Source organism: Podarcis cretensis (assembly GCF_951804945.1).
Source record: "Podarcis cretensis genome assembly, chromosome: 15".
NCBI lineage: Eukaryota > Metazoa > Chordata > Lepidosauria > Squamata > Lacertidae > Podarcis > Podarcis cretensis.
Genome location: NC_137185.1, coordinates 44,214,068 through 44,240,875, shown reverse-complemented (window position 1 = coordinate 44,240,875; position 26,808 = coordinate 44,214,068). Strand labels below are relative to the sequence as shown.

At 43.8% G+C, this 26,808-nt stretch overlaps 2 protein-coding genes across 8 annotated transcripts in view; one reads left to right on the top strand and one right to left on the bottom strand.

The window, feature by feature from the left end:
* Positions 1-16,234, bottom strand: part of LOC307203916 (outer mitochondrial transmembrane helix translocase-like) — a 62,000-nt gene extending 45,766 nt beyond the window's left edge. Inside the window, exons 1-2 of one of the 6 annotated variants that reach the window (XM_079955193.1) lie at positions 16,134-16,234; positions 4,290-4,500 (exon numbers count right to left, since the gene is read on the bottom strand). In XM_079955193.1, coding sequence (XP_079811319.1) covers positions 4,290-4,463 — 174 coding nt within the window. In that variant the 5' untranslated portion in view covers positions 4,464-4,500; positions 16,134-16,234. Of the gene's footprint in view, positions 1-4,289; positions 4,501-9,826; positions 10,455-16,133 lie in introns of those variants that run through there. The other 5 variants (XM_079955195.1, XM_079955196.1, XM_079955197.1 and 2 more) reach the window with 5 other exon arrangements.
* Positions 16,235-16,629: 395 nt separating this feature from the next.
* The window catches only part of PIWIL2 (piwi like RNA-mediated gene silencing 2), a 53,761-nt gene continuing 43,582 nt past the window's right edge, over positions 16,630-26,808 (top strand). The window contains exons 1-5 of one of the 2 annotated variants that reach the window (XM_079954948.1): positions 16,630-16,722; positions 19,646-19,844; positions 22,462-22,540; positions 23,318-23,441; positions 25,857-26,045. In XM_079954948.1, the coding sequence (XP_079811074.1) occupies positions 19,650-19,844; positions 22,462-22,540; positions 23,318-23,441; positions 25,857-26,045 (587 nt within the window). In that variant the 5' untranslated portion in view covers positions 16,630-16,722; positions 19,646-19,649. Of the gene's footprint in view, positions 16,723-17,234; positions 17,285-19,645; positions 19,845-22,461; positions 22,541-23,317; positions 23,442-25,856; positions 26,046-26,808 lie in introns of those variants that run through there. The other variant, XM_079954947.1, reaches the window with a different exon arrangement.

The window sequence follows — 26,808 nt, the reverse complement described above, 5'->3', positions numbered from 1 at the left end:
ATTGGTCCTAGAACAATAGGATTCAGAATGCAGCAGTCTGATTGGTCCTAGAACAATGCAGCAGTATGATTGGTTGGCAGGAACCACCCAATCATGCTCCAGATTGAAGTGAATCCACAACCTGATTGGCTTACAGTAGAATTCCGGAATTAGCCAATCATGTGCAGCCCATTGTGTAAATAATGTATATAAAGCAGATACTTTGAGGGGACTTTCATTCATTCCTCCTCACCACCATGAGCTGAATAAAGAGCATGAAATCACTTTGCGACTCTGAGTATATTTCAGAAAGCCAGATCAAATAACCACTCATCATCTTCTAACTGAGCGTACTCATCTCCCCTCTCCTTCAAAAAGGATATCATTTCTTCCTACAAACTACGAAATCCTACCAAAAATTTGTGCCTACTGAGCCACCTTACATCTCTGTGTAAAATTAATTCTAGCTGCCCTTCCTCAAGAGTGAGATTCAAAAGCCGCCTTTGAAGTGCTTTTCCACGAATTGAATTTACAATTTTAAAAGCTATGTCCATGACATGCTTTGTGTTTAGTTTCTTGCTTGCCAAAACTTGCTGGTGAATGATACAGTGGTACGCAAGGAAGTCAGGGAAATCACCATGTTGTCGAAAAAGAGCAATAAATCCATTAACCCGACCTGTCATGGCTTTTGCTTCATCCGTAGTGATGGCAACAAGCTTGTGTAATGGAACATTAAGCTTGTTTATAAAGGAATAGAAGGAATTAAATATTTCTTCACTGGTGGTTTTCTCTTTTAAAGAAACTATCCCAAGTAGTTATTCTTTTGTGCTGTAATATTTAAAAACCATACAAATAAAAAACTAGTAGCTGAGCTGTGTCACTGATGTCTGTAGATTTGTCTAGCTAGAGTGAGAAAGCAACACAACTGGACACATCTTTCAACAGCTGTTCATTAATATTTTTACACATGTTTTCCATTCACTGTATGGCTGTGTTTCTTGATAATCGAAGATCTTGGATAGCAGCTATGGTCTCTTTTTAATTTTTAAACCCTTCAAAAAGATGTTCAGCTGCTGCAAGAAAACACTCTTTTACAAACTCCCCTTCTGTGAAAGGTTTGCACTTTTTAGCAATCAGGTTGAAGGATGACATGGTTGCATTGTTAGAATGTGAGTTGGATTTTACCAGTAATTGCTGCTCAGAAGCTAATTTTGCTTTGAGTTCTTTGAGCTTAAGTTTACGAATTCCACTTTTGACTGGAAAATTGACATCAAATTTACTACGGTGGAAAGCATTATAATGGGGTTCCAAGTTACCCTTTTTTGGTAAGGACACAGAGGCGTTACAAATTAAACAACAACACTTCTCTTTCACCATCACAAAGAAATACTCAATTTCCCATTCCTTATGAAAATGATGGGTTTTGGACTTCTTTGGAGCACTCATTTTTTTTACAATAGGGACTAGACCTTCTGAAAGAATTGATTTAAAAACTAACTCAGCAAGACAGAAGACTGCCTGCTTTGTAAAGGGTGACAACCTTTAAGATACAAAACACCCAGACAAGGAAAACCAACTCAGCTAAGTAGTTTACACAGATCTGAGGAGCCAGTAGATGCGTGCTAGGCTTTCGATTTCACATATGGCTCCCAAACAACTGTACCCACACCACTCTACCTCCAAAGCAAAAAGCTAAAAGCAAATGCAGTAGCAAACCTCAGAACGGAACTTAAAACAAAAGCTGTATTCCCCTGCAACCGCACAGCTAAAGCTGCACACAAACCACCTCGAAATCAAACCTTCCTGCAAAACAATGCCACCCCAATGGAGGCTGGGACCTGCTCCACGTAAGGAACCTGCAACAAGCGGAAGCACCAGTGGCTCAGTTACCCTGTTTGTTAACTTAAAATGCACAATGATTATTTTTTTAAAAATTATTTATTTATTCCTTTTAATTCATTTTCATTTATTATTTAAAGCAGTAGCACTGGAAACTTCAGCAAGAGCACGCCCACCTGGAAGGCACAGGAAAATAACAACCCAACCAGCACCCGCCCCCTGGCCCCACATGGCTTCAGTTTTAAAATGCACCAACAATCAACAAAGACCCCAACAGTGCTGGTATCCAATTCCTGAATTCTTTGATTACTGAAGACCACGTTATGTAAGCAGGAAACAAACCAGCCTCAAAAAACAGCTTTTTAGCCAACAGAAAAACCTTTCCCCACACAAACACAGAAAGCCCCAAATGGCTGGAAAATTCAGTTTCCCAGGATCCTCAGCCCTCGCAAAGGAACTACTCACCATCCAAGGGAACTCAGTTTCCCAAGCTCCCTTGCAACGATGAATCCTGGCAAATGCAGAAACCGGGACACACGCCTGTTCCTCTCTTGCCTGCATGATGCAGCGTGGATACAAAAAGCAGGCGGGCAAGAAAGGATGAGATCCCAGGCGAGGTCTAAGACTTTCCTAGTCACAATGCAGGAGACCTACAGAGATCCACAATGGAAACCGGCAAGGGAAGGAAGAGGGAGTGTCCCAGGTGTGGGCTGCTCAAATGGGCAAGGGAAGCCCATGGTCAGCCCTTGGTTTTCCCCCTGGCACTGCCCAAGTCTCAGCCTGCATCCCCCTTTGCCCAAGCAGGGTGCAGGCTAGGCACAGGGCAGCATCCCTGTTACATCCTGGAGGGAAGGGGAGCCAGCCCACGCACACATGCAAACTCACACACATACTGGCCAGCTCTTTGTCGGCATGAAGGAGGGGGAGCCATCCAGCCATCCCGCACAACACACTCACACACATACTGGCCAGCTCTTTGTCGGCATGAAGGAGGGGGAGCCATCCAGCCATCCCGCACAACACACTCACACACATACTGGCCAGTTCTCTGTCAGCAAGAGGGAAGGAGCTCTCCGTGCAATTGCCCATGGTTATTGAGCTTTTTTTTTTGGGGGGGGGAGAAGAGTTGTTGAGCTTTTTTTACGGGGAGCTTTTTTTCGTTTTAGGCTGGCGATCACTAAAGAACACACGATCTACTGGCGATTGACCAGAAACTTCCTGGCGATCAACCAGTAGATCGCAATCGACCTGTTGGACATGCCTGGTCTAGGTAATCGTGAACATTCCAACTCTTTATTCCAATCATTTCTTAAACTCTGTATATCAAACTTACTTGTTGATAATAAATACCTATAAAAAGTAATTGCTGGCTTTTTTGTTTCAAATGAATTATCCAATTGCTCCAAATTTTGGGTGTCTCAGATGCTGAGCAGGCCACCAGACCAAACAAAGTTACTAAAAGATGTAGCTGAAAGTATTGCCCTAGGGCCACCTCTGGCAGATGGTATTTTTCTGTCAGAGCATCATGCCTATTGTGGGAATGTTCAGGGATGCAGCAGAGGATATATTGTTTGATTATATCCTTTCCAACTTGTGTTAACAAGTTCTACAATTTAGTAGAGTAACATTCCCCTTTTTAAACTTTCGCAGAGGATGTGTTTGCTTAGGCTCGCTAAAGCCTCTAAATTAAGTTTTCTTGGTAATTTCCCCTTTAGTCCATCATAAAAAGATAGATGCAACACAGTCTTCTATAAAAGTATAAAAAGAGTTTACTCACACATTCTGTTCACAAATGAATCCCAGAAGGGAGACTTAAGTTACGAAAGTAATATACACCTGGAAACTATCTCATAAGGAGATAGCTCCTTTGTCCTCTCACACAGATATTTTTAAATGTTAGCTATCTAGTATTTAGTTAGTTCATTTTATATTTATCTACTGTAAACTCATATAAAAATATATCTACGTTGTGTACAAAATCTCAGTTAAAACCAAAACAACAAAAAATAAAACCAGGAGGGAGGTTGGTTGGGGGCCTTGCCTTTTTTTGCTTGTGTTTCATTTGCTTTGCATGTGGGTGTGGGTATCAATGTGAAATGTGTGTTTTTTTGGTGCCTGCAACAGTTCCTTACATTTTAAAAGTGACCCCGGGCCCCAAAAGACTGGAGGCTACTGTCCATTTGTTGTTGAAAGATGAGCAGAGACAAAGAAACAAGAAAAAAAAGAGAAAGATAGACCAGCCTGTCACTGAATGCTACAGTGGTGCTAAATTGTGCTAAAGCCATGCATAGGACACGACACCCCCCCCCCGATTATTGGCATGTGGATGTGCTGCTATAGAAGGACATATGAGATATTCACCACAGCAGAATATCAGTGATCAAGATCTGTGACCATTTTAGGATTCCAAAATTATAGCCCAATTGGTGCACACACACAGTGGACTTTGTGGGTAAATTCCATGTATATACCTTTTTCTTTAGCTGTATCCTTTGCTTACGGGTTGGGTCCAAGGCATCTGATACCCACTTGATGCTGAAGTAAGTGGCAGCCCCAAAGACGGTCAGGCGAAGGATAACAGCAAACACTTCATTCCGGGTCAGTGGCCGAGTCAGAAGGTTTTTGGAGACTTCCCCTAACAACATCTCTTCTGTGTTTCAGGCAGCCAGACTACAAGCTGAACTACATTAAAAAAGAAAAAAAAGGGGGGAGGCGACAAGGGATATAAATGAATTAGAAAGGAAAAACTGCAGCCATTGTATCAGCATTTTGGATTGTCACAAGAGAGCCAGTGTGGTGTAGTGGTTAAGAGCGGTAGTCTCTTAATCTGGGGAACCGGGTTCGATTCCCCGCTCCTCCACCTGCAGCTGCTGGGTGACCTTGGGCCAGTCACACTTCTTTGAAGTCTCTCAGCCCCACTCACCTCACAGAGTGTTTGTTGTGGGGGAGGAAGGGAAAGGAGAATGTGGGCCGCTTTGAGACTCCTGAAGGGGAGTGAAAGGCGGGACATCAAATCCAAATCCAAACTCTTCAAGATCACAAAGCCAAGTAATGAAGTCACATTTCAGCCAAGGAGAGACAATGCTGGTGCCGTGTAGTGACTAAGGAGCTATGAATCAGGAAGACCTCCCATTACAGTCCCACTTTCTGATCTCTATAGGGGAGCAATTCTTACTCATCCTCAACCTCCCACCTCCAGTATGGGGAAAGACTGTAGCTCAGTGGAAATATCACTCCCCCCCCCGATCATAGCAGTTCAAAAGCATACCAGCATGAGTAGATAAATAGGTACCGCTGCAGCGGGAAGGTAAATGGTGTTTCTGTGTGCCAGAAGCAGTTTAGTCCTGCTGGCCACATGACCCGGAAAACTGTATGTGGACAAACACCAGCTCCCTCGGCCTGAAGTGAGATGAGCGCCACACCCCATAGCTGTCTTTGACTGGACCTAACCGTCCAGGGGCCTTTTACCTTGGTGGGACTGTGCAAGGGGCTAAGTAAATATCCAGGGGTTGAAAGAGGGTCAAAAAAGGCCTGGGGTGGAGTAAAGAGGTTAAATCAGTAAAGATACAATGGGCAAGAGATTTTGGATACAATATTCAAATATGCTTATAAGACATTAGGCAAAAGCATTAATTCAGAACAAAGAACCTTACGATTAAAGGGCATTGAGAAACTTCTGTATGGCAACAGCTGCTGAGAGTGTGTGGGTCCTGTTCTGCCTCTCTCACCAGGCCTACTAGGGCCCCTGACAGACTACAAAAGGACTCCTGCAGCCAGCAGAGTTTTCTGTTTGCATTCTTTTAAACTGCTTTTTGATTGTAGTTTTTTTAAAAAAATTGTTTTAACTGTTCTTAAGTGTTTTGGGGGGTTATTCAGCTGTTTCTGTTTATATTTTGATTTTGTGTTTTGTGTTTTTATATTGTAATTTTATCTTGTGAATTGGTCTGACCTGCGGGCATGTGGGGAAGAATATTGGTTATAAAAATGAATGCATAGCCAATAATGTTGTTTTTATTCCAATCAATACATGTTATCAGTGGGACAGGTCACTTTAAAGAATGGCAGAAAGATATTTCTAAATTTATCTGGCAGGGGAAGAAACCAAGAATAAAATATGTAATTAACAGATGTTAAAGAAAGAGGTGGCTTCTCCCTGCCAGATCTGAGGTTATGCTATGAGGTGTCCTGCCTCTGCTGGCTTCGAGAATGGATAGCATTGGAAAATACGGATGTTCTAGATTTGGAAGGTCATGAAAACCGATTTGGTTGGCATGCATATCTATGGTATGAAAAGGTAAACTAATTGAAACAGATTGGTTACAATACCATCAATTAAATGATGTACTGTATTTAAAAAGGATAAAAGAAATGGATTCAGTAATGAAATCACAAGCTTTGAAAATGAATTGTTGCAAAATAAAGTAAAAGCACTATCTAAAATGTATAAGAGGTTGTTAGAATGAAGAGGTTAAATCAGTAAAGATACAATGGGCAAGAGATATTGGATACAATATTCAACTCTTCATGGGAGAAGCTGTGGAGAGAGGATTTAAAATTTACGGCATGCAGTACAGTACATTGAAAGAGTACAGATGGTATTTGACTCCTAGTATGCTAGCAAATTTGTACATGACTAGTTCAAATATATGTTGGAAATGTAAAGTAAAAGAGGGCACCTTTATAATATGTGGTGGACTTGTAAGGCAATAAAAGCATATTGGGAAATGATATACAATGAGTTAAAAAAATGTTTAAAATAACCTTTGTTAAAAAACCAGAAGCCTTTTTATTGGGAATTTTAGGTGCAGAGATACCAAGGAACTATAAAAGACTATTCATGTACGCGACGACGGCAGCCCAGATACGGAAGGAAGACAAAACACTTACAAGAGAAGAGTGGACAACAAAATTGATGGACTATGCTGAGATGGCTAAAATGACTGAAAAATCAGGAACCAGGATGATAACAAATTTAACAAGGCCTGGGAAAATTTTGAAACATACTTAAGAGAACACTGTAAACATTGGCAGGACTGAAGTAACACTTGCAATGTGAAAAGAACCATGGATATAAATAGAGTTTTAAGGCTAAATAGAGGACGATATGATATGCAGTGGAAAATGGTTATTAGCAGACTCCACAGAGGGAAGGGAGGAAGTCCGAGAATTTGGAGAATTCTACACTTTTTGATTCTATTTAATGTGTGAATGTAAAATTAAATTGTAAAACCAATAACAATTTATTTTTTTAAAAAAGAGACCTGCGGGCCTAGGACAGTATATGAATTTAATAAATAAATAAATAAATAAATAATAGTTTTTGCTTGTTTTACTTCCTTATTTTTTCACATTTTTAGATCCCTAGCAATGGTGATTGATAATTAATAAACATTTAATATATATTGATATTTCTTGACTTTCTGTGATGGCCTGGGAATCTGATTCAGAGGCTGAACCGGAGGAATCTCAGCCTGCACAGGAGTCCCCGCCTCCAGGGCCGGCTGAGCCGGGGCAGGGCCTTGAATCTGAAGGGCCCTCACCTGTGCCGGATCCTCAGGAGCAGACACCAGGTGAATCCACTCTGGCTCCGGGGGTGATGGAGGACCCATTGCCTGCAGGTGCTCCTCTCCCAGCCCTGTCAGGGGAAGGTGAGGTTGCCTCTGGGTCCAGTAACCCTCCAGCCTCTCCTGAGCTGCAGAGGCTCAGGGCAGAAAGGCGGAGGGAACTAAGTTCTCTCAGGAGGAGTGCTCGCCTTAAGGCCAGGAGATGCGGGTCACCTGTGGGCCGGGACCGCCCTAGGCCCCGGAGGAGATAAAGGCCAGTCAGCCCAGTCCCAGGTTGCAGGAGCAACGTCGTTGGAAACCTGTTTCTGCCAACACCCTGACCTGCTCTTCTGGAGTTCCTGACCACGCCCGGCTCCTTGCCTTGGACCCCGCTTCGCCCTTGACAGACTGCCTCCAGATCCTCAACCCAGGACCAGACACTGACCACGCCTCACGGTAACCCCCCCCCCCAGGACCAGCACACTTTCTTTCATTTACTTTTCTAAGAATATGGGTCAGGGTCAATGGCAACTTTATAGTTCAGGGGTGTGCATGTGTGAACGAACTCAGATATTTGGGAAACCCTGGATAATACTTTAGAATGTACTGTAGTACTACTTTAAACTTCAAAATGCCTCAAACTAAATCCCTTCCACCTCTTTATAGTCACTTGCAAGCAATATAAATTTTCCAGAAACATTAAAGCCATGAGGAAGACCCTTCATTTCTCGGCCCTGTATACCTGAAGGAGCATCTCCACCCCATCTCTCAGCCTGGACATGGAGGTCCAGCTCCGAGGGCCTTCTGGTGGTTCCCTCACTGTGAGAAGTGAGGCTACAGGGAACCAGGAAGAGGGCCTTCTTGGCAGCGGTGCCCTCCCTGTGGAACACCCTCTGTTCAGATGTCAAGAAAATAAACAACTATCTGACTTTGGCAGCCCTGTAACAGGTTTTAAATATTTGATGTTCTATCATGTTTTTACTGTTCTGCTGGGAACCACCCAGAATGGCTGGGAAAACCCAGCCAGATGGGCAGGGTATAAATAATAAAATTATTATTAATAATAATAATTTTCTTGCACAAAATGAAAATTTTGGGGTGTGGGCAAATGAAATACATGTAATACTTATTTACTTCTTAAACTGCAGCTTATTTTACTGTAGTGATAACATAAAATACCCTATTTCAAATTTAGCATATAATTCAGGAGTGTTAAAAAGATCAAGAAGAGGTTTGTTTTCATATTCTTGGGTGGCAATGGGAGTTTTATCTACTTCAGTTTCTAACAGTAAGGTTTTCTCAGCTGGTATTCCTTCAGCTGGTTTCTCCTGCTCAGAAACGCCCTTTTCTGTTTTTACAGAAGAGTTCTCTGGTACTGTTTGTAATATTTAAGAAATTTACAATGCACTTGTATGCGTGTTTATGCAGAAGAGAGACCCACTCTTGTTTAGCAGGTCCTGTCTAAGCTATTATTTCTCCTGCAACATTTATTCCCGGTGTCCACACCTCTTGTGCAGATAACAGAGTTGAGGATGGGAGGCAGCTTCAATCAGGAAATTGGTGCAAAGAGCTTCCTCCACTAGTGATCAAGTCCAAAGTCAAACTGGGTTCCCTGCAGCTGTTCTTAACCCTTTGAAAACTGGGATATCTATCCATGGATCTCCCTGCACCAGGGGAGAAGATTCTGTGGCCCTCCAGATACTGCAGAACTTGTAAGAAGCCCTGTTGGATCGGACTAAGGACTTATCTAGTCTAGGACTCTGTTCTACCATTGGAAAGCCTGACAGCAGACCTTGAATGCAACACCACACTCCCCACGTGACAATTGCACTTCCCAGCAACTGGCATTCAGAGGCATCATGCGTCTGACAGTGGGGATAGAAGACAGTCCTTGTGGCTACGACCTGCTCAGTCTGTGACCATTGGCTATGATGACTGTGGCTGTTGGAAATTGGAGTCCAGGAACATCTGGAGAGCCAAAGGTTAGGCACTTCTGCTTTAAGCAATCCAGCCTGAGCTTCCTATTGGCTCTAAGGGGATGACAGTACTGATCTGCAATGTCAGGTTGTCAGAATTTTAAGAAGCTCAGGGAGGCGAAGGTGCTGCAGAAATGCGAATTGTTGTCCTGGTTGTTACTCTTCCACTGTTGAGCCCCCGAGGCCCGTCGGTAGTCGGCGCGGCGCTCTCCGGATGTCTGGGAATGAGCCAGCCCGGCCAAGGGGCAGAGAGGCTGGAGGCTGAGGGCTCAGTCCTCCCTCCGGCCTTGCCTAGCAGCGGCTCAGCTTCTCTCTCGGGGCGGAGGAGCTGGGGCTGCCCGGCCCTGATCTGGGAGGCCCCGGACTGAGTCTCCTCGTCCTCGTCCTCGGGGCTCGGCTGGGGGGACCCGAAGAAGAGGCCTCCGCGTCGCTGGCCCAGGGAGGGAGGGAGACGCGGCAGCCCCACCAACTCGCCGCCGGGGAACCAACCCACTCCTACCTGGGCCGCCGCCGCCGCCGCCTCCTTCCCGGGGCCCAGCATGATGCCGGCGAGAGTCGGGCAATGCGCTTGCTGTGCTCACCGCCAACGGGAAACAGAAAACGCCGGAGGAAGCCTTTTGCTTCCGCGTCCTGGCACCGAAGAGAGTCACGTGCGCAAAGGACAGCCCACTAGGGCCGGAGCAGGACTCCTGGGTTCCTTCCCGGCGTAGGTATCCGAGTAAGCTTGCTTGTCTCTCCACTGGAGTTAGGCGCAGATTCGTTAATGAACAGCGCAATGCTGTCCACGTTTAAAAAGGTAAACTTACCCAGAAGTAATTCCTATGAAGTTTAATGCTACTTCCGCCCAGGTAAATAGGTCTCATGGGAATCGGAAGAACTTATCTCTTAGTAAATGTGTATTGCCTTCTGGAGTAAGAGTAGGTAAAGGTAAAGGGACCGCTGACCATTAGGTCCAGTCGTGGCCAACTCTGGGGTTGTGGCTCTCATCTCGCTTTATTGGCCGAGGGAGCCGGCGTACAGTTTCCGGGTCATGTGGCCAGCATGACTAAGCCACTTCTGGCGAACCAGAGCAGCGCACGGAAACGCCGTTTACCTTCCCGCCGGAGCGGAACCTATTTATCTACTTGCACTTTGACGTGGTTTTGAACTGCTAGGTTGGCAGGAGCTGGGACGCCCCGTCATGGGGATTCGAACTGCTGACCTTCTGATTGGCAAGCCCAAGAGGCTTCAGACCACAGTGCCACCCATATCCCAAGAGTAGGTATGTTGCTGGATTCATCAATTAAAAGTTGCATTGTTGTTGTTGTTTAGTCGTTTAGTCATGTCCGACTCTTCGTGACCCCATGGACCGGAGCACGCCAGGCACTCCTATCTTCCACTGCCTCCCGCAGCTTGGTCAGACTCATGTTTGTAGCTTCAAGAACACTATCCAACCATCTCATCCTCTGTCATCCCCTTCTACTTGTGCCCTCCATCTTTCCCAACATCAGGGTCTTTTCCAGGGAGTCTTCTCTTCTCATGAGGTGGCCAAAGTATTGGAGCCTCAGCTTCACGATCTGTCCTTCCAGTGAGCATTCAGGGCTGATTTCCTTGAGAATGGATACGTTTTATCTTCTTGCAGTCCATGGGACTCTCAAGAGTCTCCTCCAGCACCATAATTCAAAAGCATCAATTCTTCGGCGATCAGCCTTCTTTATGGTCCAGCTCTCACTTCCATACATCACTACTGGGAAAACCATGGCTTTAACTATACGGACCTTTGTCGGCAAGGTGATGTCTCTACTTCTCAAGATGCTGTCTAGGTTTGCCATCACCTTTCTTCCAAGGAGCAGGCATCTTTTAATTTCGTGACTGCTGTCACCATCTGCAGTAATCATGGAGCCCAAGAAAGTAAAATCTCTCACTGCCTCCATTTCTTCCCCTTCTATTTGCCAGGAGGTGATGGGGACCAGTGGCCATGATCTTCGTTTTTTTGATGTTGAGCTTCAGACCATATTTTGCGCTCTCCTCTTTCACCCTCATTAAGAGGTTCTTTAATTCCTCCTCACTTTCTGCCATCAAGGTTGTGTCATCTGCATATCTGAGGTTGTTGATATTTCTTCCAGCAATCTTAATTCCGGCTTGGGATTCATCCAGCCCAGCCTTTCGCATGATGAATTCTGCATATAAGTTAAATAAGCAGGGAGACAATATACAGCCTTGTCGTACTCCTTTCCCAATTTTGAACCAATCAGTTGTTCCATATCCAGTTCTAACTGTAGCTTCTTGTCCCACATAGAGATTTCTCAGGAGACAGATGAGGTGATCAGGCACTCCCATTTCTTTAAGAACTTGCCATAGTTTGCTGTGGTCGACACAGTCAAAGGCTTTTGCATAGTCAATGAAGCAGAAGTAGATGTCTTTCTGGAACTCTCTAGCTTTCTCCATAATCCAGCGCATGTTTGCAATTTGGTCTCTGGTTCCTCTGCCCCTTCGAAATCCAGCTTGCACTTCTGGGAGTTCTCAGTCCACATACTGCTTGAGCCTGCCTTGTAGAATTTTAAGCATAACCTTGCTAGCGTGTGAAATGAGTGCAATTGTGCGGTAGTTGGAGCATTCTTTGGCACTTCCCTTCTTTGGGACTGGGATGTAGGCTGATCTTCTCCAATCCTCTGGCCACTGCTGAGTTTTCCAAATTTGCTGGCATATTGAGTGTAGCACCTTAACAGCATCATCGTTTAAAATTTAAAATAGTTCAGCTGGAATACCATCACTTCCACTGGCTTTGTTATTAGCAGTGCTTTCTAAGGCCCATTAGTAAAGTTGCATTAGTAAACTCTTAATATTTTAAAAAGAAAAAAGAAAGAAGAAGCTTTGCCTTAGCACTAGGGGGAAAATTAATCAAGATGTTTTATAGATGGTACTTAACACCTGCCAAAATAGCTAAAATGTATAAAACAAAAGCAAACCTGTGTTGGAGGTGCAGTACAGCAGAAGGGACACTTATACATATCTGGTGGACCTGTGAAAAAATCAAAAGCTTCGGGGATATAGTATATGATGAACTTTAAAAAATGTTTAAATATAATTTCATAAAAATACAGAAGCTTTCCTATTAGGAATAACAGGCACAGGTATAGCAAAAGAGGATCAGAAAATATTCCTGTATGCCACAGGCACACGAGGACCTTAATTGCCAGAAATTGGAAAAAAGAATTTGTGCCAGCAAAAAAGGAATGGCAGGATAAGTTATTAGATTATACTGAATTGGCCAGATTAACAGAGACAATTAGGGGACAAGCTAGACAAGAATTCCAAAAAGAATGGGGAAAATGCAGAGAATACTTTACCAACCAGTGCCCCAAAATATACACCTGGACTTGTTTCGTTTGATTTCTATAGGAGACTTTGTGGTTTTTTAAGTCATAATTAGGAAAAATTGTAATAATCACATATAAAAGAAACAGTACACAAGAAGTAAATAAGGAGGCCATTTACAGGATAAAGGAAGTCTTTTATTTTTATGTTATGTTTTCTTTGTGTAAGGGGATAGGAGTTTAATTTTGATAATTAAATTGTCAATGGTAGTGGGTTTGTTTGTATGTATGAGTTGTTGTGGACTATGTTGTAAATAAAATAATAATATTTTTTTAAAGAAGCTTTGGAGCAAAAAGCACAAGGCTTAAAAACACGCGACACAAGTTGTGATGTTGCAGAAAGCTTTTGAAATATAGGCAATCATCCTTCTAACATATATATGAGAGAATTAGAGAATCATAGAATTGTAGAGTTGGAAGGAACCCAAAAGGTCATCTAGTCCAATCCCCTGTAATGCAGGAATCTCAGCTAGGGCATCTATGACAGATGGCCATTCAACCTCTAATTTAAAAACTCTAAGAAAGGAGAGCCCACCTCCTGAAGGAGTCTGTTCCACTGCTGAACAGGTCTTACTGTCAGAAAGCTTTTCCTGATGCTTAGTCCTTTCTTGTAATTTGAAGCCATTGGCTTGACTCCTACACTCCAGAGCAGCAGGGGGAAAAACTTGTTCCCTCTTCCATGTGACAGCCCTTTACATAGTTGAACATCATGATCCTATCTCCTCTCCGTCTCCTCTTTTCCAGGCTAAACATACCCTACTCCCTCAACTGTTCCTCATAGGGCTTTGTTTCCAGACCCTTGATCATCCTGGTTGCCCTTCTCTGCACAAGTTCCAGCTTGTCAACATCCTTCTTAAACTGTGGTGCCCAGAATTGGACACAGTATTCCTGGTGTGGTCTGACCAAGGCAGAATAGAGTGGGACTTCAACTTCCCTTGATCTGGACGCTAGACTTCTGTTGATGCAGCCTTGAATAGCATTAACTTTTTGCAGCTGCCTCACCCTGTTGACTTATGTTAAGCATGTGGTCCACTAAGACCCCTAGAGCTTTTTCACATGTATTGCTAGTAAGCCTCAATTCCTTCATCCAAGTTGTTTATGAAGATGTTGAACAACAATGGGCCCAGGACAGAACCATGTGGCACCCCGCTTGTCACTTTTCCCCAGGAGGATAAGGAACCATTAATGAGTACTCTTTGGGTTCAATCAGTCAACCAGCTACAAATCCACCTAACAGTCACCTCGTTCACCCCACATTTTACCAGCTTCCTCACAAGTACATCAAAAGCTTTACTGAAATCAAGATACACTACGTCCACAGCATTCCCCTGATCCATGTAACTCCATGGAAAAAAGAAATGAGATTTGTCTGACATGACTTATTTTTGAGAAACCCATGCTGGGTTTTAGTAATCACAGCATCCTTTTCTAAGTGCTCACAGAACAACTGTTGAATTATCTGTTCTAGGACCTTTCCTGGTATCAATGTGAAGCTCACTGGTTGGTAAGTTACCTGGGTCTTCTTTTTTCAAATTTTTGAAGATGGGGACATTTGCCTGCCTCCATTCTGCAGGGACCTCACCTGTTCTCTAAGAATTCCCAAAGATCACAAACAAAGGCTCTGAGATTACATCCACAAGCTCCTTAACTGAAATGCATTCCTGTTTGATTTAAGCCGCTTTGAGCATGATTTTTTTGTGTGGAAAAGCAGCATACAAATCAAATGAATTAACAAAACAGAAAACAATATACAAAACAAAACAAAAACAAACAATTAAAGATGTTGCATGGGTGTAGCCAGGATTTTTGTTGGCAGGTCATGCTTTTTTTGGGGGTCAGAGCCTCAGATTTGTATTGATTTTGATTGATTCTGATTGATCTAAAGGGGCAGCTGCCCTTGGCAATGGCCCATGAACAGTCACATAACCTCACAGGAAATTATTTCAAGATTGTTAAAGGTAAAGGTAAAGGTACCCCTGCCCGTACGGGCCAGTCTTGACAGACTCTGGGGTTGTGCGCCCATCTCACTTAAGAGGCCAGGGGCCAGCGCTGTCCGGAGACACTTCCGGGTCACGTGGCCAGCGTGACATCGCTGCTCTGGCAAGCCAGAGCCGCACACGGAAACGCCGTTTACCTTCCCGCTGGTAAGCGGTCCCTATTTATCTACTTGCACCCGGAGGTGCTTTCGAACTGCTAGGTTGGCAGGCGCTGGGACCGAGCAGCGGGAGCGCACCCCGCCGCAGGGATTCGAACCGCCGACCTTTCGATCGGCAAGTCCTAGGCGCTGAGGCTTTAACCCACAGCGCCACCTGCGTCCCATTTCAAGATTGTTAGGAGGAATATATTTCGGTCATCAAATGCTTTGGTGAAGAGGAATGCTTAAAATTTATTTCTGAATATAAATAATGAAGAAGCCAGATACAACTCACAAGGGGGGCATTCTATAACAGAGAATTATTACCCCAAATGCCCCATTGCAGGTCAGTGCCCATCGGACAGCACCTGGAGGCGGCAGCAGCAGCAGCAGCAGCAGCAGCAGTTCCTCCCTTGCTGATTTTAGGGCCCAAGACGGTCAGTATTGAGAAAGGTGCTCCTTTAGGTATAGTACTTGTGTCTAAAGCAGTTTATGGCTTTGTATTGTAGTGATAAGACCCAGTAGTTCACTGACAGCCAGGGGAGTGCTTTCAGGATGACACATGGTGCCATCAGGCTGCCCCTCTCACCAATTTTTTCATTTGTTGCAGCTTCTGGATCATCTTCAAGGGCAGCCCCATATAGAGCATGTTGGTATTTGTACTGTATTTGTTAGGAAATGTATTTTACTACACACACACACACACACACACACACTGGGGAAAAGAAAACATATACAGCATGGGTAGGCAAAGTAAGCCCTGGGGGCCAGATTCTGGCCCAATTGCCTTTTAAATCAGGCCTGTGGACGGTCTGGAAATCAGTGTGTTTTTACATGAGTAGAATGTGTCCTTTTATTTAAAATGCATCTCTGGGTTATTTGTGGGGCATAGGGATTTGTTCAGGTTTTTTTCTTCAAAATAAAGTCCGCCGCCCCCCAAGGTCTGAGGGACAGTGGACCGGCCCCTTCCTGAAAAAGTCTGCTGACCCGATCCAGTATAATGTAAACGCTGCAAAAGTGACTCCAATCAAGGCCACAGAAGCGCTGAATTATTGCTTTGTTAACTTGTTAGCTGCCTTTAAAAGTCTTGTCTGCCCGAGAAGAGTGGGCGAGAGTTGGTCTGTCTGTTTTGTTGCCTGAGAACATGGGAGTGTGAAGACTGCAAGCAGACTCTGTTCTGAGGAACTGATGAAGACAGGAAGCGATGCACTCATGATTTATGCATTGCTACGGAAGAGGGAGTGTTTGGAGCAAGAAGACCAAACCGTCTCTTGGGCTCGAAGGAGAGAAACAAAGTCTATTGAACCTGATCTATCAATACAGCTTGTTCAATTACTGCCATGGCCAGAGGCAGAGCAGAGGCCCCTCCCAGAGAGGCGGGGCTGCAGTTCAAAATCCGACCCCAACGGCTGCTTGGGGCCTTATGAGGAAGTCGCCCTTGAGATGACCACGCCCTACGGACGCGCTCCCCATTCCCCCACCTCCTCTCCCAATGGTACACTTATAGACTGCGCCATTAAAGGGCGGTGGGTGAAAGTCAGACTGAGGCAGGGATGTACTCCTAAGAACCATTCCCTGGCGAGATGTCCTAATGAACTACTTGACGTATTTCTGAACGAGTAAATTCAAGCCCGCGCCGGACGTGATGGGCCTTTCTTCTTCCTTCTAGCCCCCCCTTTGCTTTGGGAACTTGGGCTGCTCCTAACCCCCTGGGCCAGGGCGGGGCGGGGGCGGCCACGTGCTCTAAAGGCGCGAAGGCGGGGCTGGCGAGGGCGCTGGGCGGAGTGCGCGTGCGTGAGATTTCGGCGGCGCGAGGAGGGCGCGTTGGTCTCGCTGCCAACCGCCTGGCTGGGCTGGGCTGCTCTGCTCGGCCGGCGCGCTGAGGGGACAGGCGGGTAAGGAGCGGGTCCGGCGAGGGGAGCGCCGTCGTCCCGGGTCAGCAGGAGGAAGGCGGCGCGGGCTCGCTTTCTGAGGCCGCCTTAGCGGGGCTCCTCTCGGGCGGGCTTGGCTCGCGGAGGGCGGAACGAGGGGCGCTGCTCGCCGGCTGCCCCGCTTCCCGAGGCGCGTCCTCCCCGCTGGCCGCTCCCAGGTCGGAGGGTCGGGGGACCCCAGGCTCCAAGGCCCGCAGCCGCAGCTCGACGGGCAGCGTTCCCTGGGAGGCGGCGCTGGGTCCTGGGGGCCTTGGGCGACGATGGGCTGGTGCGGATAGCCTTGGCTGCTAGTGTATTTTTGCGCGATTTTTGTTTTTGTGTCGGTTTTACTTAGTCTTTATTGAACTGTCAATATCGGCACATAGGTGTGCGTGTAAGAGAGAGGGGTAATAAACTGATCCAGCGTGTTCACCTACTGCTGGATAAATAACGCCCATTCACAAGGCAAGCAGATGGTGTACAGGTGGCAGTTTAGGAATTGCAAGATTGCCATGGGTGTGAATTGTGGATATACAATATTGCACAGGTATGTGGACAACCACTGCCGTGAACTGTACACATGGTTTTAAAAGAGGGAATCTGCACTGGACAATGTTAATCTGATCTTGAAGGAAACGGTTAAGAAATAACTTCAGGGCTGGATGGACAGCAGTTAAGTCTTCTGAGAAGACCCTGGATTCATGAGACTTGGAACACCGTTTCAAAATGGAAGCAGATACATTGATTTTCCATTACAGGTTCTCATTTGGTTGTATAGTTTAATAAGTATCAAACTTGCTTTCTGCAAAGTTACAGAAGAGCACCCAAGGTTGTTTTGGTTAGGAGGTCCAGCAGGTTCAGATAAGGGAATGGAAGAACAAGGGTCATTCTTGGGCCCATAATAATTCAAAAAGTGGCCTTGCTGGAGTCCTGTAAATAACATTCATGTTGATAATAGGAATAGAAATGGCCTTACAGGGTTACAGCTATTGGTTCTCACTTAAGCTGTTAGATAAGGTTGATTTGAAACACACACACCCCATCGCCATTTCTTGCTGATGTAGATTTCACTCCCTCCTTCCCTGGAAGAGGAGGTGGCACCATTTTGTGGTTCACGTCAGGTGCCAAAATGTTTTGGGTCACCCAAATTAATATAGCTTATTAGCTGTCAATTCGTAGCACTTGTTAAACTAGCTGATGGTTTTTACTACACCTGTTCCTGGAAAACTGGTGGAAAGTATTGTAAAGAACATAGAAGAACAAACCCCTACTAAAGCAGAGCAAGCATGGCTTCTGCAAGGAAAGTCCTGTCTCTCAAACCTTTTAGAATTCTTTGAGAGGGTCAGTAAGCTTATAGGTAGAGGTAGTCCAGTTGACATAGTGTACTTGGACCAAAGACTCCTACATAAGCTTGACAGTCAAGGAAAAAGAGGAGATCAGGAATTGGTTAAGTTGCAGGAAGCAAAGAATAGGAATAAATAGACCCTTTTCCAGTTGTTGTTGCCACCAACGCTGCTGGAGCAACGCCACCTCCACCAGAGCAAAGTGGGACTGTGCTGAGCTGCTTGCCTGTCTGCCTCCGCAGGCAAGCCCAGCTGGCCAGCATGACCCTTGCGCGGAGAGGAGCACCAGGCCACACTGGGATTGCCTATGTGTGGGTGCTTGGTTCACACCCCCTCAAAAATCTTGTGCCCTGTGGCACCCCCTGTTGTGCAGTTCAAAAAGGTTCAGGGATATAGTGACTCCCCTATGAGAAAAGGTTGTACGGTAGTGTTTGGACTTTTTAGTTTAGAGAAAAAGTGAGTAAGAGGTGACATGATAGAAGTTTGCAAAATTATGCATAGCACTGAGAAAGTGGAACGAAGAAAGTTTGTCTTCCTCTGTCAGAACACTAGAACGTGTGGATATCCAGTGAAGCTGAATGTTGGAAGTTTTAGGAAAGATAAAAGAAAGTACTTAATTGAAAAGCCTGAGTTCAGTATTCATTGTTTACTGATTCTTTAAAGATGTCTAACTCCTGGCACTCCCTTCATGGATCACTGCCTTGTTGTGGCTCAAGTAACTCAGACATCCATGGGGTCACAAAGAGTCGGACATGACTAATCGACTAAACAACTCCTGATGCATCTCTTTACCATTCTTATTGTGAAATAAATCCTTTCTCTTTAACTTTCATAAGACTCAGAGTGGCAGTTTAAAAGGGACAGGGATGATATTAAATAAAGGCACTTTCTGCATCTGTTCCTGAGCAGAGTTATATACCCAAAAGACATTATTTCTGGGAAGGTGGGAGAGTACAGTATTTTAAACCAAGCCTAAGAAATACACACACTACCACAAGGCTACCTCAGTCTTGGGGTGCGGCAGGACTTCCAAGTCACCATTGCTTCAGGTTTTCTGGTTCCCCTGTATTGGCAATAAAATCTGCCTCAGGTAGGAGGAAAGGTGTAGAGTCCACCTCAGCCACCAACTTGGATGGCTTTAAAGGAAGATTTATTGTTGTTTAACCAGTTTTAAGTCTGGTGTATCTGTGCTCATTAAGGTCTACCATTGTTGGTGCTTAGGCCGTTGTTGGTCTGTGTGGGCCATTTTCTTCTGCATTATTCTCTGAGGGAGGGAGGTGTTCATGGGGGCGGGGAGTTGGAAGTACATTGTAGAGTGATGAGAACCTAATTCTTGCAAAGGTCTTTCTTCACTATTTAAGGAGAGTGATAGGAGACCTAGGGTTGGGGGGTGGCAATAAAATGAGATGTTGATGGTGGTAGAGGTGGATTGTGCTAGTCTTGGTAGATGGTTCAAGGGCATCTTTGTAGTCTTGTTTCAGACTTAATTTGGCATGGTGAACTGGGATCACTATAGAGAGCCCCTTGCTGTATGCTTCTGAAATGTGTTTTTCCCCCTCAAACAGTATCATGTATCCCACAAGACCCCCATTTCGGGGTGGTGCATCTTTCCACATGCCTCAGAGTGGCCATGTGCCTGAATCTCCGCCACAGCTGCTTACGATTGAAGATAATGTATACAGTAGAGGAAGGTCTATTCCTTCAGCTGGTAGGATGCAAAGAGTATGCGAGATGGTACAGAAACAACCAGGACATTTGCAGCAGGTAAATATACAACTTTTATAATCTCCAGCAGTGATACTTTGCTGGAAAGTGGTTGGCCAGTACCTGCAGGTTCATGCTAAAACTAGATCCCTTGTTCTTTTGGTACACAATGCTGTACAGGGAGATGTTACATGGCATACTTGGGTTCACTATAACTGATAGGAGGAATGTTTCTTCTCTATAGCGAATTCTGCTGTGTGTCCTGCATATTAATAGCTGTTGCTCAATCATCACTTAGAACATGAGAAAAGGAAAATGATTTTAAAAGACAGGATTTTTCTGTTAAGTTAGCTTCCCACTACCCCTTTACTCTGGAATTGCCATACTTTGATTGCTCACTACTTTTTTTATCTTTTAAATATATTTATTAAAAATATTGCAATTAAAATAAAGTGGAGGAATATCTGGATGACATGGTTGCTAGCTAATTGCAGTCTTTGCTGTCCTGTTCCCCCACTTTTGGTAATAAAATGCAATTGTAGTACAGTGGTACCTCAGGTTACAGACGCTTCAGGTTACAGACTCCGCTAACTCAGAAATAGTACCTTGAGTTAAGAACTTTGCTTCAGGATGAGAACAGAAACCAAGTGGCGGCGGCAGCAGTGGGAGGCCCCATTAGCTGAAGTGGTACCTCGGGTTAAGAATGGACCTCCAGAATGAATTAAGTTCTTAACCCAAGGTACCACTAGTTATACCTCATGTTGCGTCCGCTTCATGTTACGTGTTTTCGTGTTGCGTCCTGTGGCAACCCGGAAGTACCAGAACGGGTTACTTCCGGGTTTCCCCGCTCATGCATTTGCAGAAGTGGCGTTTCAGCTTGCATCAGTTCCATGTTACAGACGGGCCTGCAGAACGGATCCCATCCGTAACATAAGGTTCTGCTGTATCTTTTTGCTTGTTTTCTTACCCTCCCTCCCTTTAATAAAAAGGGAGAGATTGGTGAGATGAGGGCTTTGTTGGGGTGAGGGGAATGGAGGGGAGAAGATTTAGCTGGCTGCCTTAGGCTGAAATAGGAGGTTGGGTACCATGTGAGAATGATGGGGAGGGTGTTTTTCAGTAAGCAGTGGAAGCAAATGCATGTCAACTCACAAGCAAGCCGTACTGAACTCAATGGAGCTTACTCCCAGGAAAGTAGAAGTAAGTTTAGTTGAACTCAGTGGGGCTTATGCATGCACAGCTTCCACTTAGACCTCTGAGTGGGGAAGCAGATGCAACTTAAGTAAATCACTTAAACTACTCGTAAATTAGTTGAAAATATATTAAATATAACGTATGGAAGTTTATTTATTATTTTTATAAAATCTACTACTTCCTTACATTTTAAGGCCCTCCTTAAATGTAAAGCGCGGCACACCCTCCACCACTGCAGGGAGGTACAGGGGCATCCTCTGCCTCCACAAGGAGGTGCAGCAAGGCCCTCTGCTACTGCAGCGAAGCGCGGCGCACCCACTACTGCCACTGGGAGGCACGCAAGACCCTCTGCTGCTGCAGGGAAGCACAACACACCCTCTGCCACCACAGGGACATATATCGTGATATATCATGATATCGTGATATTTCGCTCATGATAAATTGTGATGTTGAAAACCAGATATTGCCCAGCACTACTTGTGAGTCATGTTCTAGGAGGATCTCACTACAGCCTAGGTCATTACTGAATAGTATGGTGCTATTAGGGCTGGATGATGCCAGCTTTTCAACATTGCGATGTTCTCACAAGCTAAGCATAGTGATGTAGTGATACAGTGTGATGTTGAAAAATGGAGGGAGAAAGAAGCAGCACCGGCCCTGGCCCTGCAAGTTTCCTGGCTAAAGCCAATGCCACTCCTGCCAGTACCTGGCACAGGGAGGAAGGAGGCAGTGGAGAAGGCAAGGAAGGTGCAGGCAAGCCCCACCCGCTGAGTGCTCTGGCCCTGAACGATGTTTCAATACATTGCCCAGGCCTACAGGTTATATTAAATTGCAGTTTGGAACATTCTAGAGAAATGTGGAAAAGCAAGGTTTCAGTAAAACTAAAGGGTTCTAGTGTAGAAACATTGTTCAAGGATACATTGTCAAGTGTAAAAGTGAATCTTTTAAAACTGGCTAGATTTTCCTACCTCATTCAGAAAGGGAGATTTATTTTTATTTTATTTTTTTAGAATAATGGGCCCTCTCTTTTGTATTTGTATTTTGTGTGTGTAAAAATTAATTAATTAAAATTTGTATTTTGAAAAGACATTCAAGAAGAACCTTAAATAAAACATGGCTAGAAAACAAGCTGTTTTCTGAATACTATAGTTAGATGCTTGTGGAAATAATTTGTGTTGGGCAGAGAGCTTATCATGCTGCTGCTTGGGCCTGTTTGAGGGAGGGTTTTGATGTTTGATGTTTTATTGTGTTTTTACTATTCCTCTGGGCTAGGGCAACATATAGGCAGCATACAAATAATAAGATTATTGTTGTTGAGAAACTTCTAGCTTAGTTTTAGGTTTGCAACTTAGATGCAGAAATTTCCTTCCTTTGCAAAACTCTAGTTAAATTTTCAAGAGTTATCATTGGCAGTTGTTCCAGTTGGCCTTATCCTTAACCAGTAGGTATAATGGGTAGAGTCTCTCTGTCCTCCATTCTATTTTAGGAGCATTCCACATCTACCTCGACCTTGGGTTCCATGTTCCGGGGACTTGGTTTTGAGACTGCTCCACAGCCTGCTTTGGGTAAGTTAGACCTATCACATAGGAGCTTCTTTCTTGTACTTCAGTAATGTGTGTCCTTAGGTAGTACCTACACCTGTAACAATAATGTTGCATGACGCTCCAATCCCTGAGCAGTGTGAAATGCCAGGGGTTTCAGGCGTTTACTCAAGGTTGGTGTGTTCCTTTGGAATGAGGTTCAGCAGAGAATGTGGTATCTTTATGATACATGGTTTATTTACACAAATATACAATCTGAGCCTATGATGGAGGGGTTCACAGCATTAACTTCCCAAGAAGGCCTTGCTTCTCTCATAGCCACAACCTTGGATCCAAGCAGAAATCAGACAGGGCTCTGGATCTCTGGTTTCCCAGCGTGCTTCATTGCTTCCAGCTTCTGACTCACATAACTGCAACTCTCTACTCCAGTCTTTGTCTTTCTAACTAACTGTGAGTTGAGGGAGGGAGTCCCACCCATTTGTCATCTGGCACAGAGCCCTTTGTTACCGTAGTGGCTGATTACTTCACCCGGAAGCCAGCCTGGCTATTCCAGCAACTTTTCTTAGATTTTAACATTTGCTGGATCCAGGGACTAGAGGGGTCTCTGCATACAACCTGCCCCTCCTAAAAGCTCATAATGGTTCTAGGGACTTGGTTTTGAGACTGCCTCAAAGCCTACTTTGGGTCAGTTAGCCTTATCACATAGGAGCTTCTCTCTTATACTTCAGTAATATTTCTCCTTGGGTAGTATCTAAACCTGTAAAAATAACTTTTCTATCTTGTTTTTTATACTCTATTTAGGCCGAGGCATTTTGGGTGACATCAGTATCAAACCCAAAGTGGACTTGCCAGCACAGCATGGAGAGTTTAGAGGAGGGCCAGCTGGAGACAGCAAGGTGGAAAGGCAGCTTCTGGGACGTGGCAGGTGAGTAAAGTGATCCTGAGGTGAATATAGTAATTTATTAAAATTATTTATATACCCCTCTTCATTATAAAAATCTTAGGGTGGTACAGAGGGATACACATGCACGTGCACACACATATCCAAACTTAGATTAAAACACAAAATTACAATAACAATCCACAGCAGAAAAGAAATCAATAGAAAAATCAGCACTGAAAGCCTGGATTTAAAAGTTGGCAAATGTTGATGAACAAATGTGTCTTTATTTATTTATTTAAAGTAAATATTATAAAGTTTAAATTTCATAGAGTTTGTAAAGAGAAATACAAAACTTAATATCATTTATCTTTTTTGTCCACCTTTAATGTAAGTAAGATTAAAACATGATGCAAAAAGAAAGAAAAAGAGATAGCGACAAGAAAAAACAGATAGAAAAAGGCTTTCAAGAGGAAATAGATAATCTATAGTTCAGAGATTGAAGAATTTTCAATTCTTCATCTCTCTGCTACATATAAACAATAATCACTTCATCCACTCCAATATAACACCCAACAAAACCATTTTATATAAACAAACACTATTTTCAATCCCCAGATCCTAAGGTCATTTCATTTTCTTTTTCACACAAAAAGTCTGAGAGATTTCCAGTCTTTAGTACATGTTAACAAGGACTTTCCTCTGATTAAACATGTCAGTTTTGCCATCTCAGCTAATTTCATTAGTTTTAACAAGCATTGTTGGTAATGATGAATCTTTGTGCATATAGTCTCGCTGCTATAATGTGAGGATGTGAGGGCGATCTGGCTGCGACATCTGTCACCCCATTGATCGCCGGGGTTGATTTGGCTGGCTAGGCGGGTGTCCCCTTCCTCCCTCACCGCTCCATGTGCGTCCCTCCCGAAGCTGCGCGCTCGGTGGAAGAGGACGACCATTCCAGATAGAAGGAGTGTACCGTTCTTCGGTCAAGGGTATACGATAGCTGCGCTCCCCTGCTAGAACCTCCAAACAAGCTGTAATCATATATTGAAACAAAGTTCCATAGTCCTTTTCTAATTGTACATCCATAAGTCCAAGCAGGAAGAGTTCTGATTTCAGTTCAAAGTAAATTTCAAAATTCTCTGTATCTATGTATGTGTATCCAATATTGTTTAGCTTTTTAAGATAACCACTACAAATGTCATCTAAAAGGTATACATGATACCAGAAATGCCACTTGTCCTACCTTGGGCAAAAATGACATGCTTCATTTAGCCAGCCAGTAATTATTCAATGATGATCCATTAGATTTGTATATCTTTCTGGCTCAAGTGAAATGAGCTCAATGATCAGTTTTCAAGTAAAAGTTCAAAGCCATTAGTTTCTTTCATTAGTTTCAGTTGAAAGATGCTGTGAATCTGATCAGTCCCTCTTTTATACAGATGTGAAATTTCACAGATTTTATTATGAGAACCATTGATCACAAATCATACTGCTTTTTTGTAAGTTTTTATTCACTTTCATCTTTAAACTGTTTAACATTGTTGCATTGAGATATATATTTACATTAGGACATATAACTGCAACACTTACATAAAAATAAAAAAGACAATAAACACTGACATTTCTGAATAAATTAACAAGTTGTGTCGGCGTGTATGTGTCATAATTATTACAGTTATTACAAATATGAAATGATGTATGTATAGTTTAGATTAGTAACCATAAGTAAAAGGTATTATGTATCAATAATAGAATTTATAGGGGGGGAGGGGAAAAATTAAGATACAGTAGTACTTTGGTTCCCGTATAGCTTAGTTGTCAAACAAATATTCTCCTGAACGCTGCAAACCCGGGAGTATTCTGGTTTGCGAATGTTTTTCGGAAGCCAAACGTCCGATGTGGCTTCCACGGTTTCCAGTTGAGTGCAATAAGCTCCTGCAGCCAATTGGTTTTCCTGCAGCCTTGGTTTTCAAACCGTTTCAGGAGTCGAACAGGCTCCCGGAATGGATTAAGTTTGAGAACCAAGGTACCACTGTATGTACTTCATGCATGCCAGAAAATCATATTTTTTTCCTGTAGCCTTGTAGCCCTGGAGGATGCTGCTTTGAGGGACAAATGGACAGAGTATAACAATTCCAGATTATTGGAGACTCACTATTTCTATTCTACTTCTGTACAGAATGTGTTGTACAATTCCTACCTCATTTGTCCATAGAACAGCTCTGTGTGGTAGCCAGACTGAGTGTGACTTGCCCAAACTGAACTCTGGGTGATGGGAATTGGAACACAAGTCTTCTGCATCTAAACAATGTACTGCACTTCACTGTTGTTGAGTCTGGGGAATTTCCATTGTAAAATATGTTGGGTTCTGAGCTTTATTTAAAGCCATCTCGCATGCTGTTTGAAAGCTGATAAGGAAATCATTGTGCTATGTATTTCTTTTTATTCTCTTTTAAGTTTATTCAGGGTACCTGGTCTTGTGGAAAGTGAAATTCCTTTTGTTGGTCTTGGAAGAGCAGGTTTGGGACTTGGTAGGGCCTGTGGAGACTCATCTGCTGTAAGTGCAGGAGTTCTGCAGAAAGCACCAGTAGAACCTCCTAGATCAGAGATTTCTTCCGAAGTTTCTAACAAGCTTGTGGAGAAAAAGTAAGTGAAAGCTGATACTAAAAATCTATGATGGCTGATCATATCAAGAGAATCTTCCTTGTCTACCTCCCCTCCCTCTTTAATCATTAATATGCTACTGGGGGCATTCAAAGTTCTTGCTGGAAATGCAGTGTCTAAACGTTTACAGATGTGTGTCTCTTCAGAACAACTGAGTTTTATGCAGAAGATATCAAAGTTTGTTTCTTGTATTGGCTGCAGAACCTCTTTTCTTGTACAGAAGCATGTTCTGTCTTCAGTTGAGATTCTGCTAGGTGTTCCAGAAATGCAGTGCTGCATATTCATTTGTCTTAGTGGTTAATTAAATCAGTCCAATAAATAATGAAAATCTGACTTTAAATTTTTAACAATATTACCTGTCATTCTGGCTTTTAGCATTTCAGTTGTTACTACAGTAAGCGCACAATTTATGTGCATTTAACTTTATGTGCTTGGGAAAAATAAAAATAAAGGGGCAGAAAGTGGGCGGGTGTCTGAGAAAAAAGACTTTGGCAGTCCCACCCACCATTGAACCCAGTGTGTTTTGACCATACGTGGTTTTGGCTTTAGGCGTGATCCCTGGAACATAACCCCTGCATAAGTTAGGAGTGTACTGTCCTCTGTACAGTTCCTTGAGAGAAAGTTGAACTGAACTTGTGCAATTTACTTCTTAGCTCTTAGGAATGTTTGCTAAGTGGACACTTATTTTATCATATGGGCCATGTTTATACATTACACGAAACCCTGGTGTGTAGCATGATAAGTG